The following is a 13,832-nucleotide window of genomic DNA, read 5'->3' on the forward strand; positions in this document are numbered from 1 at the left end:
ACCACCCGGAGCAGCCGCCGCCCGGTACGGGCCGGGCCCGCCTGGGCCGGACGTGTCCCGGGGTGGGGCTAGGCCCAGGACCAGGCCCGTCCGCCCGTGGGGGGTGGTGGGAGGGGAGGCTAGGCCCGCCCGCCCGCGTGGGTGTGGGTGTGGGGGGGGGCTAGGCCCGCCCGCCCGCGTGGGTGTGGGGGGGGGCTAGGCCCGCCCGCCCGCGGGGGGGTGGGTGGGGGGGGGGGCTAGGCCCGCCCGCCCGCGTGGGTGTGGGTGTGGGGGGGGGCTAGGCCCGCCCGCCCGCGTGGGTGTGGGTGTGGGGAGGGGGCTAGGCCCGCCCGCCCGCGTGGGTGTGGGTGTGGGGAGGGGGCTAGGCCCGCCCGCCCGCGTGGGTGTGGGTGGGGGGGGGCTAGGCCCGCCCGCGTGGGTGTGGGTGTGGGGGGGGGCTAGGCCCGCCCGCGTGGGTGGGGGGGGCTAGGCCCGCCCGCGTGGGTGTGGGTGTGGGGGGGGCTAGGCCCGCCCGCGTGGGTGTGTGTGTGGTGAGGTGGGAGGGGGCTAGGCCCGCCCGCGTGGGGGGGACACCGGGCGGCCTCGCTGCGCTCCCTGTTTCGGGTGCCGGGCTGGGTGGTCGCAGCTGAACGTCGGGGAGATTAGCGGCGGCTGGAAGCGCGGCTACCCGCGTGCGCCGGCAGAGCCCCGGCTCGAGTGGGTGGCGGCCCCCCAGTTTTGCACCCACACTTAACGGTGCGCGCGTTTAGCGGCGCCTGCAACAGGAGGGGGTCAAGGAAGGGCTCAGTCAATATTTAGGCCTCAGTTCAGTGGGTGAGTTGCCTTTGACTTGTAACTTGGAGGTGAGCTACAAAGGGCCTAAGAGGGAGGGAAGCTTGCACCCATATTTGCTACTGGATGATATATAAAGAAGTCTTGACAGTTTTGTGTCAAAAACATTTTGTTTCCTGGTTGTTCATTTTAGCTTAGAAATGTCAGCAATGCTGAGGCTATTGAAAAACCCAGCATTGACACTGTTTGGCAAGTCTCAGCAGAGGGGCCAAACATGAATGATCTCGGAGATTGAGCTTTTCACGCCTAGGCTCTGTCTATACTCAACACACTTAAGAACAATTTTGTTAGCTCAATATGCTTGTAAAATACACCATGTCCACACACACAAAATCCATGTGGCTTACATGCATGCCAAATATATTTAGGATTAGTCTTGCTTTCAGTTGTCTTGTAAATCTCCCCAGAATACACCCAAAATTTCAATCTGGTTTTATAACTGGTTGGTGGATAGTGCCGAAAAGGCTGTCAAGGTTATTCATTTGTTCCTGCCGTTTATCAGTGTTATGGCTTAATAATTCAGATGCCAGTACCAAACTGGCCCTTTCAAATGTTTTAAATTTCATGTAGTACACAAAAAGAAAAGGTTCAGAAAAGGGCAACTAAAATGATTAGGGGTTTGGAGAGGGTCCCATATGAGGAAAGATTAAAGAGGCTAGGACTCTTCAGCTTGGAAAAGAGGAGACTAAGGGGGGACATGATAGAGGTATATAAAATCATGAGTTATGTGGAGAAAGTGGATAAGGAAAAGTTATTTACTTACTCCCATAATACAAGAACTAGGGGTCACCAAATGAAATTAATAGGCAGCAGGTTTAAAACAAATAAAAGGAAGTTCTTCACCCAGCGCACAGTCAACTTGTGGAACTCCTTACCAGAGGAGGTTGTGAAGGTTAGGACTATAACAGCGTTTAAAAGAGAACTGGATAAATTCATGGAGGTTAAGTCCATAAATGGCTATTAGCTAGGATGGGGTAAGGAATGGTGTCCCTAGCCTCTGTCTGTCAGAGGATGGAGATGGATGGCAGGAGAGAGATCACTTGATCATTGCCTGTTAGGTTCACTCCCTCTGGGGCACCTGGCTTTGGCCACTGTCAGTAGACAGATACTGGGCTAGATGGACCTTTGGTCTGACCCAGTACAGCTGTTCTTATGTTCTAAATTGGATTTTAAATTGTTTCTAAAAATGTCATTTGTTCCTTCCTACATTTTGGGAAGCAGTTAAGTGAACCACAAACTGACTAAAAATATAGTTGTTATACAGTATCCTGATACAACTGTGTTGGCAGCCATAAGCAGGGAAACGAGAGAGAGTGCCTAAGAATGACTTTTTTTTTTTTTTTTAGATGAAGAAAGAATACCTCCATGGCAAACTCCAGCAGATGCCTTTTTCACATCAACAATAACGTATAAACAGAATCCTTCACGTCCTATAACTGGACTGTATTATAAAGTGAAATCATTCTTTGCAACCAGTGATGGCCCTGGTCCAGAAGAGTAACTGATCCTGAAAATTAGGAATTTGATACGTATACAAGAGAAATGGCTTGCATCAAGATGGCTTGCTTGGACATGAAAAGTCTTTTGTTGAAGAGCAGGTTTTATCTATTTCAATTAAAAACAAACAAACAAAAAAACACCACAAACACACACATGCTTTCTCCTGCCTACAAAAAACAACAAACCCCGGAATGATTTGCAAAGCCTAGTAAACCTTTTCAACTCTGTTAAAGACGGAGTTTTTTCCCAAAAACGCTTACAGGGCTGAAATATTAAACAAGTTACAAATTATTAAACTTCCTGTAATTAAATCTGTATAGTTTGAAGTTTATTTTAATGATTTTGCACCCCATGTAGTGTCTACTAAATTAACATGATTTCCTCTCTAGAGCTTTAGCTTTGATCAGATAAGAAATTTCAGTCAGTTTAGAGATTGTCTCTCATTCACAATCTTGGACACCAACTGCTCTTCCAGTAAAGTGAATTATGTTTTATGTTGTTGGCTTTTGAGAGAGTCCTCATGTTATCTACTTCCAGTCCCATTTTCCAACTTTAATACGTAAAGGAATATAGAAATTCATCTCTTAAAAACACAATTGAGTGACTCAAGTGTACACCACTCAGTAGGAGTAACTCATCTATTTCATCTCTTTTCCTAAAGGAGTGAAGTTAAAGGTGTAAATAGTGCCCAATATTAACTGCACTCACCAATAGCTTTGTCGATGTTCATGATTCAACTGTTCTACGAGGTCACTTTCTTGAAGCAATTTGTTTATATGTAAAGTTGCATTAGCAACAACTTAAAAGTGTGGCTCCTATCTGAAGAGCACCTTGGTGAGAATCTCACTATTTTACTCCACAGATCAGTTCACTATGTGTATTCAGAGTCACCTCTGTGTGTATACAGAGTTACTGTACTGGTAAATGTATTTTTATTTCTCTTAGCATGGCAGAGCCAACACAGATATGGGAGACTGAGCTGGTCTGTTTTCTGGCTGGAACTTCAGCAAGAGAATTGTTAAGGCCTACTATAAAAATCAAAATGATGCCTGAACTTTTATTTTATTTGCTACTGATATGTAACACTTACCCGGCACTTGCCATACTCAAAGTACTGTGCAAACATTGACTAGCCTACTTGTATTACAAGTAACATGTGAGATCACTAACTGAAAAGAGTAGAGAAATATCTTTCTCTGTTTTCAGTTTGCTCATCTAGTGCTTTGACATTTTTCCTTGTGTTTGTGGCTCTTTCAGACAGCAACGGAGGAGAGATGCACATTAACTGCAAACATAGGGCAGGTGTACTTGAAGTTACTTAGACTTCAAGTTGATTATGTCTTTTTTACAAAGTACCATTTACAGAATCTTAACCAATGAGGTGTTTGCCATAATTGCATTTTGACTACCACTATATTATATCTCATCTGGGTTAGGGAAGATCAGTAAACGGGAAAGAACAGAGTTTAATTTTCAGAGCTCAGCAGGATTTTATAGCAGTAGCAGCTATGGAAGCAACTTTTCTTTTTTAAACTTACTAATTGAACACATGATGTGGAGGTCATAGCATTTCACATTTACTGCTCTATCTTTAGAATAACTTCAGATTGGGAATAGAGTAAAATCTTTCATCTCTTAAACCTTGATTGTTTTGCAGTAGTTAAAAAAATCTTAAAATTATAATGGGTGGGGGGAGAGAACATCTGGATTAATCACAAAACTAGAAAATTTTAAAAGGCAGGTGCTTAAGAGATGTTTTGTGCTTCCTCTGCTGGATTTATAGTATTAAGAAACTAACCAGTATTCCCAAATCCATGTTGACAGCAGTGATGCTAATCCACAAGTAATTAATATTTGATTACAGTTAGGCATTGTTTAAAGTGAGGTAGATTTAAAAAACCTATAAGAACAGCCATGAATTGAGCACTATTTGAAACACAGGACAAAAAAATCAACTTTGTTTAGAAAAGAAATTCCTGCTTGAGGTATCGCCAAGGACTTTAAAACAAAAAACACCTAAGTGTGGTATCTTCAGGATAGACGAACTCTATAACACAAAAGACTTATACATGACCATTGACAGTTGCTAGTATGTAGTGTATGTAAGGGATGAGTCCATCAGTGGGAGATATTTGCATTTACTTTGAAAGAAGTGTCTGTGCTGCTCTGAAATGGTGAATGAACAGCCAAAGAAAGCTTTTAGTAAGAGGGCGGAGGTGGAGTTTACTGAGTTAAAGAATCTAGTCCTGCTCCCATGGAAGACTATTATTGCAACCAAAGGCAGATTTTCATAAAGACCTTTTAAATTAAGTCTGTATTTTAAGAAGCATGTAGGCCTAGTTATGGAGTAATTGTGGAGGGGAAATGGGTCTATTTAGCCTGCTAATGAAATGCATCATCTTTCTTTGCCAAAAGAACTGTGTGGCACACTTTAAATATTATAAACCAGGTCAAGGCCTTATTCACCTTTTTTTTTTCTTTAAAATGGACACAATCAACTTGCAATCTAGTCATTTAAAAAAGAATTACAAGTAGTTTCAGGTACAACTATTTGACCTGAGTTTTGCTGCCAGTTGTTGCAGGCTGATATATTTTTTCCTATTTGTACAGTGGCCAATGCCAGGTTCCTCAGAGGGAATGAACAGAACAGATAATCAAGTGATCCATCACCTATCGCCCAGTCCCAGTAGATAAAAAGTGCTATCAAAAGCATAAAGACATTTTTCAGATAGAAGTGCGATGCAAACCTTTACCACAGCCTTCCCTCCAATTTTCTACCTCAGTTGTCATTGTCGTCAGATGTGGAGCTTGCCAAACCCATTTGCAGCACGCTCAGTGAAGGTTAGAGAAATTAACCTTGGAGAAATTACTCCCCATCTTCTGAACACGCACAATCCATTAGTTCCATGCTGATTCCCAGGCCCTGTCCCTCTTCAAATTCACCACCAAGAATTAATTAGTTCATATTTCTACCACCTCATGCTTCCGCCTTTCTCAACACTTGGGACTCTTCAGAGTGACTCCCCTGCCTGTCAGTTGTTCCTTGCTTTAATGTTGGTGCCATTAGTATCATCCTTAAAGTTCAGTGCTGTGCTGAACTTGGAAAGGCTCACCACGTCAGTGCCTGCTGCTCTGCCTTGAAAACCGCCACTAGCATATGCTGCCAAGTGGGTAAGCTAAAGGCCACCGGGGAGTGGTGGCAAAATGACACTCAGGAATTTTGTGGTGAAAGTGGCTATTTCTGTGGCAACAGAATAGCGGCATGCACAGAGCGCTGTTTAATGTGGTCACTTGACATAAATGTGGAGGAAAACCAATCACAGAGCTAAAACCAGGATCTCTCACCTGTGTGTATATATCCCTTACATTAAAACCAGCCAGGATCAATAGCAGCCTTTCTGCTGACTGACAGAGCATCAAAGCCTGCTCACCTATGTCCAAGACTGGCTTCGCAGCTGTGAAGCAAGATCCTCTTCTGACCTCTGTATCTCAGCAAACATCCTGATTTCATTTTCAAGGGCGACAGTATTTCCCACTCCTAGAGGGAGTGTCCCCCAGTCTATGGGGACTGCCCCCCATTTCCCACTCCTAGAGGGAGTGTCCCCCAGTCTATGGGGACTGCCCCCCATTTCCCACTCCCAGAGGGAGTGTCCCCCAGTCTATGGGGACTGCCCCCCATTTCCCACTCCCAGAGGGAGTGTCCCCCAGTCTATGGGGACTGCCCCCCATTCCCCACCCCTAGAGGGAGTGTCCCCCAGTCTATGGGGACTGCCCCCCATTTCCCACCCCTAGAGGGAGTGTCCCCCAGTCTATGGGGACTGCCCCCCATTTCCCACCCCTAGAGGGAGTGTCCCTCATTCGCTCCATGGGGTCTGCCTCAATTCCTCCCCTATCTGGCCTGTCCCCTTTCTATAGGGGCTGCTTCACCTCCCCCCCCCGGACTATTCCTCCCCTATGGGGAATGCCCCTATTCTCTCCATAGGGGCTGTCCCGTCCCCCTCCCTCCGCCAGGGGCGGAGCTCGCATCCCCCCGGCCGGGCTGGGGCCGGGCTGCTGCAGTGCCCGCTGGGGCCTGGCGGGGGCGGCCGCGGCCGCTGATTCCGGATCCCGCCGCTGATCCCCGGCCGGGCCTGGCTCCGCCACCTCGGCACCATGAAGGCGATAATCCAGCGGGTCACCCAGGCCAGCGTGACAGGTCAGTGCCGGGCCGGGCCCCTGCCGGCCGCCCCCGGCTTCGCCCTCCTGCCCCCCGGCCCTCGGGGGCCTTCCCCCGCCCCCATTTACCCCTCCCCGTCCTTCCCCCCACCCCCCGTCCTTCCCCCGCCTCTTCCGCCCCTTCTCCCCTTGAACCCCCTTCCTCTGCACCCCCATCCTTCCCCCTCGCCTTCCCCTGCACCCCCTTCCCCATGTACCCCTCCCTGTCCTTCCCCCGCCCTTCCCCCTTCCCTTCCACCCTCTTCTCCCCTTGAACCCTCTTCCCCTGTCCCCTGTCCTTCCTCCTCCCCTTCCACCCCCTGCACCCCCTCCCCATGTACCCCTGCACCCCTCCCTTGTCCTTCCCCCTGCTACCCCTCCCCATGTACCCCCTCCCCCATTTTTTCCCTGCACTCCCCTCTCCCGTACAACCTCCCCCTGCACCCCGTCCTTCTTGCAACTCATTCGTCCTCTGCACCCCCATCTCTTTGCACCCCATCCTTCTTGCACCCTGCCCTTCCCCTGCGCCCCCATCCTCCCCACTGCCCCTGCACTGTGTCTTCCCCCTGCACCCCGTCCCCTTGCCCTCTCTGGCCTTCCCCCTCTGCCCCCCACACCTGCACCCCTTGTCCTTCCTCCTCCCCGTGCATCCTTCCCCTTGCACCCGCTCCCCATGCACGTCCTGTCCTTCTCTCTCCCCTTGCACCCTGCCCTCCCCCGCTGTCCTTTCCATCCTCCACAGCACCCCGTGTCCTACCCTCACGCCCTGCTCCTTGGGTCCGTCCCACCCCCTTGCATGCCCACCCTCCCCCTGCACCCCTATCTTTCCCACTCTCCCCTGCATCCCATCTCCTTCCCACCCACCCATCAGCCCCTGAGTCCGCTATCCCTCCCACATGCTGCCCCGGCCCCCACTGACCTTCCCACCCACGTACCTGCAAATGCTGCCTCTGCACCCACCCACACTCCCCAGCACCCACCTATCCGTGCACCCAGTGTCCCTCCCGCCCCTGCACTGTCCTACCCTCTCCCACTGTCCTCCTCACCCGCATACACATTCCCTGTATCCACCGTTCATCCCACCCACTGGCCCCCTCAGCCCATGTTCCCACATCCCACCCTTCCACTCCCTTTATGTATCTACAATCCATCGCACCCAACTGTTCCTACCCCCCGACACACACACTGGCCCACCCACCCATTCTCTTTACTAAACCTTGAGTAAACCACTACAAAGCTTTCCTAGACGAGCCCCATCACCTTGTGCTGAGTCAAAGCTTTCATTCAAAATCTGCTTCAAGATTAAAAACAAAACAAAAACCCTTCTAAATGTTAGTGCTGCCTTCCTGAGCCTGCAGCCAGCCCCAGTGCCACTGCTGCTGCTCAGTGCTTTGCTGAGTTGTGCCACAAAGAGAACAGACCATGGCTCCCTTGGTTCTCTCTGCTGATATTTAGGATCTTTGGACAGCTGCGGAGCCCACAACACTAAAGTGAAAACCATTCTGTTGCAGTTGGATAAATCTCCAAGCAGCTGGGGAGCAGGCACTATAGCTATTCACTGAGGGAGAAGGACTCGAAGAAAAGGATGAGTAGTGGAGAGAGCACTGGACAGGGACTTGTGACTCCTGGGTTCTATTGCCAGCTCTGCCCCGGGTTGCTGGGTCATCTTGGGCAAGTTATTTCACTTCTACATGCCTCAGTTTCCCCATCTGTAAAATGGAGATAATGATTTATAACTCCTTTGTATAGTGCTTTTAGATCTACTGATCTACAGACGCCCTCTGGTTTACGCAAACCTGACTTACACAAATCTGCATTTATGGAAAAAGTTCCATAAGCTAGAAATAGGAGGGTTTTTTTTTTTTTTTTTTGCGAAATGGTCGGCTATACATTTCCGACTTATGCAAAATTCGAGTTGGGGAGCGTCTGTAAATGTATTATCATTATTCTCCCATTGCTACATTCGGCTACGCCTGCTCTCTGGGAGCCTCCCAATGAAGTTCAAAGTTTTGTTGTTGGTAGACTGTTAAAAGGCCCCTTTCCGTGAAGGAACTGATTGATGTGCACTTCCAGCATGACTGCGACATTTGATTTGACCTGACCTGCTCATAACCTATCTCGTTCAGTTGTCATAGTCCAGAGGGCAGGTTGTCTGTCTGTCTGTCTATGACAGCAGGGCACTGGTATATAACTCGGGATCCGAGATGCTACCTCAGGACAGAAGATAATAATAGTGCAATACATTCAATTTGGGGCTCCCCCTTAAATCCATCTGGAAACTGAAGCAGACCGTCAATACAGCAACCCTACTTATTAATCGGCGTATCTTACGGGGAGCACGGCACCAGTGCTCTGTGATCCACGCTGATTACCTGATTTGTGGATGGGATTTAAGGTGTTGGCTTTGACCCATAAAGACATAAGTGGCTTGGGGACATGTCTATCTGAGGTAAATACAGTTGAGATCAGCAGAGGTGCTTGAATTGGTGACCTCTCAGTAGCAATCAGAGGAGGCTGGGTACAAGATAGCCTGCATGAAGGGCCTTCAGCTCTATAATTTGCTCCTTCCAAACCCTCATTGGAAATTGCAAATCTACTGACCCTCCAGGTGTGCTACGCAGTCAGTCACTTGTTGCAGGTTTTTGAGCGAGGACATGCTGGAGGGTGGGTAAGGTTCTGTTCATGGCTTTGACTCTCATCTTTCATGGCATTTTATATTCTGTTTCGTGCGTAGCCACTGGCCTTTTTTCTTGTTTGTACAGGTATGGTTGTGTTTTTTAACCAATATTAAAATGCGCTTAGCTCAGTGGGTTTTTTTAGATGTTGTATAAATCTAAATAAAATAATCCTAGCCATGGCCATGGGTTCTCATTAAAATCACTTTTTATCTCTCTGAGCATATTACAATGGGCCTGGAGGGACATATTTTATTTTGGATGTCATGAAACTGATATTTGTTTTCATGCGGTTGGGTAGAATTGGCCCACATATACCAAGATCTGTTTTCGTAGATAGATTCGAAGGCCAGAAGGGACCGTTGTGATGATCTCGTCTGACTTTCTGCATAACAAGGGTCACAGGATGTCCCTGTATTAATTCCTGCTTCAAGTTCAATAGCTGTGCTTGTATTAGAGCATTACATTTAGAAAAACACTCAAACCCCCTCCCCCCCCAATCACTCAAACCCCCTCCCCCCCTCCCCCCAATCACTCAGGACCCGGTAGACTGCTCAGCCAACTTGAGAGCGGTGGAGAACACAGGTCTGCTGGGTCTCAGCGTAGGGCCTTAGCCTCTGCACCATAATGCTCGTCTCTTTGCAAACCTTGAAAAACCAAAACGTTGAATGCAACTTATTTTTTGCAGTGAAAACAACAACCAAAAAATCAATCTTTTGAAAATGTTAATTTTTGTAGGGACTTCTGCAATGCAGAAATCAAATGAGTTTATTGATTTCATATAGTTGGGTAAATTTTCAAAGAATTTTTTCATGTTCTTAACCACGTGACTCACGTTGACTATAATGACTATAATGCCGGGCTAAAACACTTCATGCAATGTTTTGAAACACCGGAGCAAGCATATTGAGCTGCCAAATCGCCTCTTCATTTAGCAAATCAATTTCATGAGAGGCAAGAGGCTGATATTTTGTAACTCTCAAAACATGGGGCCGGGGCACTAAATATTGCCTTTAAACCGATGATAGAAATGTATAATGGGGAGTAAACATTTGGAATGCTGGTATGGCGTGTGTACATGTTCTGAGTTTTCTTACAGCATTGCAAGATGCTAAACTTACTCGTAAGGTAATTCTCCTTTCACAGAAATGACTTTCAGTCCTCTCTGTAAAATTGAATTGGTGTACATGCTGTAGATAGCTAGTTAACTCTTTAAATTCAAGTGACATTTCCAGAAAGCGTTTATTGTACCATTGCCTGTTGGAATTGATGCTTGCATGTGCCATAAAACCAGATAGTGTGTTAATTTCACACTCTTTTTTTTGTTGTTGTCCTGCAGTGGGTGGGGAACAAATAAGTTCCATTGGAAGAGGCATCTGTGTGTTGCTGGGTATTTCTTTGGAAGATACTCACAAAGAGCTAGAACACATGTAAGTTATGACATGCATTGAGTGTTCCCTTTAATTCCTGTTTATTCATATGCTACTAACTCCGAATCAGTAATCACAGAACTATATTCAAAAAGTGGCCTCTTGCTGTAGGTAAATGTGAGCTTCTCCGTGTTCGTTTTTTTTATGTTACACTTTGATTGTGGGCCTCCTGGTTATAAGAACGAGGAGTACTTGTGGCACCTTAGAGACTAATAAATATAGTTTCACTTCATTTTATGCAGCACTGTGGAAAAGTCTCCCCAAAACAAATAAACCAGCCACTACATGTTTTCCCCAGAAAATAACCTCCCATTGTTTTTTTCTGGGTGTTATAGTTGTTTTAAACATTTCTACTGTATGTCACTATAAAAACTGTTTACGTTAACATACAACATATTTGAAAGATTTTGTGATACTAGAAATCTTAGGATCTCTTTTCAGTCTGCACATGAAAACTTTAGCGCTTTAAGTCAAACAAGAAAGAGTTAGAAAACTAAAGACGTCTAGAGAGGGAAGGAGAAGGGGAATGAAATAAGTGAAGTCATTGGTGATTAGAGAGAAGAGTGGAGAATGGGTGAAATCAACTGTCATTGGACGCTGAAGAGAGAATGGTGCGTGGAGTTGTGAACTGTCCTGGGGCTTGACTTGTTAGAATCTTAAAATTTTTAGAAGATGGGCAGGAAATTTGAAAATGTGCTTCTGTGTAAAGTTGGGCTACCTTATCTCACTTTTCCTGTCTTCAAAGTGTGTTCAATTCACTGAGTCACTGTATCTCATACTTGCTTTAGTAACCGTGAAAGCTGGTGATCAATACTGCACCTGGGTGATTAGAATGTAGAGATTCCCAAACTCCAAGGGATTAATTTCTCTGACTCAACGTATATGGAAGTTGAATAAAGAGTCAGGAAACAATTGAATGGACTGAACTAGTGAAGAGAGAGAATTATTCTTAAATAAAATATAAACATGGTCCAGAATTGCTAAGGAGAAAAAATGACAATCTGGTTTAAGCAGATTCTTCACGTGCCACTGAATGAAACTTTCTCTGTTGATCCTGCAAGTGAGACAATTTCAATGCTGTCATCATCTGCTAAGTGCAGCAGTGATGATGATGATTTAAGTCCCTGCCGCAGGCCTTCCAGCCGCCTTTAATCAGCAGCTCGATTCAGGAGCAGTTTCTGTTTCTTTGACACTCAGAGATTCTTGAACATTAATATATGACTGTGCCATAAAAACAGCTGAAAGGCAAAGCTTTACGCTTGATGATAAGTGCGTTCCAAATTTAGGCTAATAACATCCTCTTCAGTGTGGGACAAAATGATCAATTTAAAGTGATGACTGTAGTGTTTTGCCCTGGATGTACTCCTCCGACAAACTGAAACTCGCAGGGCTCATTACTAGGTGCTGCAAGTGATGAAACACAGTAAACGTTAAAGGAAGAACTTATTTAAAAGAATCCAGATGGATGGGAATGGAGTATTATTATTGATCGAACACTAGAAATGAACCAACAATGCATACATATAGAGGGGGCAATTGCATCTCTGCTGACGACTAGTGTTGTGCCCAGTCCTTTCTGTTTTCTAAAACAGTTTTACCTCCTCAAATAAATCATTGTCCTCCCCAATCAGTTAATTTTGCTTCCAAATTATTTATCCCAAATGTTTAAGAGAAGACTTTTATACAAGTAGTGTGATGAGTTTGTAAGGGCTTTCATGCCTATGGTTCTGTATGTGTGATATTGAGAAGACTCCCTTTTTTTAGGGGAAGGGATGAATGAATGGCTTGTAACTTTGCCATTTGTGATCAAATACCTGTACACATATATTATAATATATCTCTTGTTACCTGTGCTTGTATCAATACCTGTGTGCCGTTCATGCCTGTTAACCTTACATGTGATGATTCGGAACGAGCCGAGGTCATGCAAGTAGCCTTCTTTGTTCTGTTTCTCCTCACAGGGTTCGCAAGATTTTAAACTTGCGTGTGTTCGAAGACGAAAGCGGGAAACACTGGTCTAAAAGCGTGATGGATAAACAGTATGAGGTGCTTTGTGTCAGCCAGTTTACTCTGCAGTGCATCCTGAAAGGAAACAAACCAGACTATCACATGGCTATGCCTGCAGAGCAAGCAGAGTCTTTCTACAACAACTTCCTAGAACAACTTAAAAAAGCCTACAAACCAGAGCTTATTAAAGGTAAGGGAGGGCTGGTATGTTTGAAAAAGGGGCACTTAAAAATGTTGTGGGTGACTTTTGTCTTTCCCATTTAGGGTAGAACTGAGTCCTTTCTGGGGTTTAAGCCCCAGTCTTTAATGTCACCAGCAAAAGCTGCTTACATAGACTGCTCACTAAGAATTGCCATCTTCTCTTTGCCACTTGGTAGCTCCATAGACTGATGCCTCAGTCTTTCTTCCCACCTGTGGCCATGCGTCGTGCTACCCCAGACAGCTAGACCAAGCCAGAATCTTCTCTCCTTAAGGTTTTTCTAGTAGTCACATTTAAACGGGTAGTGAACGTTACCGACTTTCACTTTTTACTCCTTTGTTTCCCACCATGTTGCATGTTGATGATGGTAGTAGGATATGTTATATGTTGCTGATACTAGGATCTAATCTAGTCAGTCTGGTCTCTGCTCTGTTCATAGTAACTAAACAACAGTCTTCTCTTTGCTAAAGGAAACATGGTGGGTAATAGTCTCTCCTGTGATCAGCCCTCTGTTCGTCTTTTCTCTCTGCGTCTTGTGGTCCTCTTCTAATTTGTATTGAATTTTTAGTATAAATGTATAACAAACAAGTGTATACAGAAAGTACATTTGCGTAAATATTGCTATCGCTAGTAGGGTAGATTGAAGGATAAAAATATAACTCGTTTTGTCAAGGTCTGCTTCATCCTGCTTAAGAGGAAAGCAGAAAAGTAAGGAGAAAAATGGTAGCTAGGGAAAGGTTTAAGGGTTAATCTCCTGATTGACAGTATATGAACCATAATTATCCCAGATACCGGTGTATCATATACACTTTCAAAAGAGATTGTGTCTGCTAGTGATGAAATCCATTCCTAAAATGTCAATCTCATGTCAGCTTTCCAGTGTCTTAGTAAAATATTTTTTTGCGGTTAATGTGCTGATAATGATCTAAGTAATGTTGTTCTAATAGACGTTTCAGTTTTGACACATAATATAGTAACCTAAATCTGATGAAATTA

At 45.6% G+C, this 13,832-nt stretch overlaps 1 protein-coding gene across 5 annotated transcripts in view; it reads left to right on the forward strand.

Annotated features, from left to right (window-relative positions):
* Positions 1-6,376: 6,376 nt before the first annotated feature.
* Positions 6,377-13,832, forward strand: part of DTD1 (D-aminoacyl-tRNA deacylase 1) — a 97,186-nt gene continuing 89,730 nt past the window's right edge. For 4 of the 5 annotated variants that reach the window (XM_045010574.1, XM_045010573.1, XM_045010572.1 and 1 more), the window contains exons 1-3: positions 6,377-6,526; positions 10,540-10,630; positions 12,592-12,827. In XM_045010574.1, the coding sequence (XP_044866509.1) occupies positions 6,484-6,526; positions 10,540-10,630; positions 12,592-12,827 (370 nt within the window). In that variant the 5' untranslated portion in view covers positions 6,377-6,483. The remainder of the gene's footprint in view (positions 6,527-10,539; positions 10,631-12,591; positions 12,828-13,832) is intronic. The other variant, XM_045010571.1, reaches the window with a different exon arrangement.

The sequence above is a fragment of the Mauremys mutica genome, chromosome 3, assembly GCF_020497125.1.
Source record: "Mauremys mutica isolate MM-2020 ecotype Southern chromosome 3, ASM2049712v1, whole genome shotgun sequence".
NCBI lineage: Eukaryota > Metazoa > Chordata > Testudines > Geoemydidae > Mauremys > Mauremys mutica.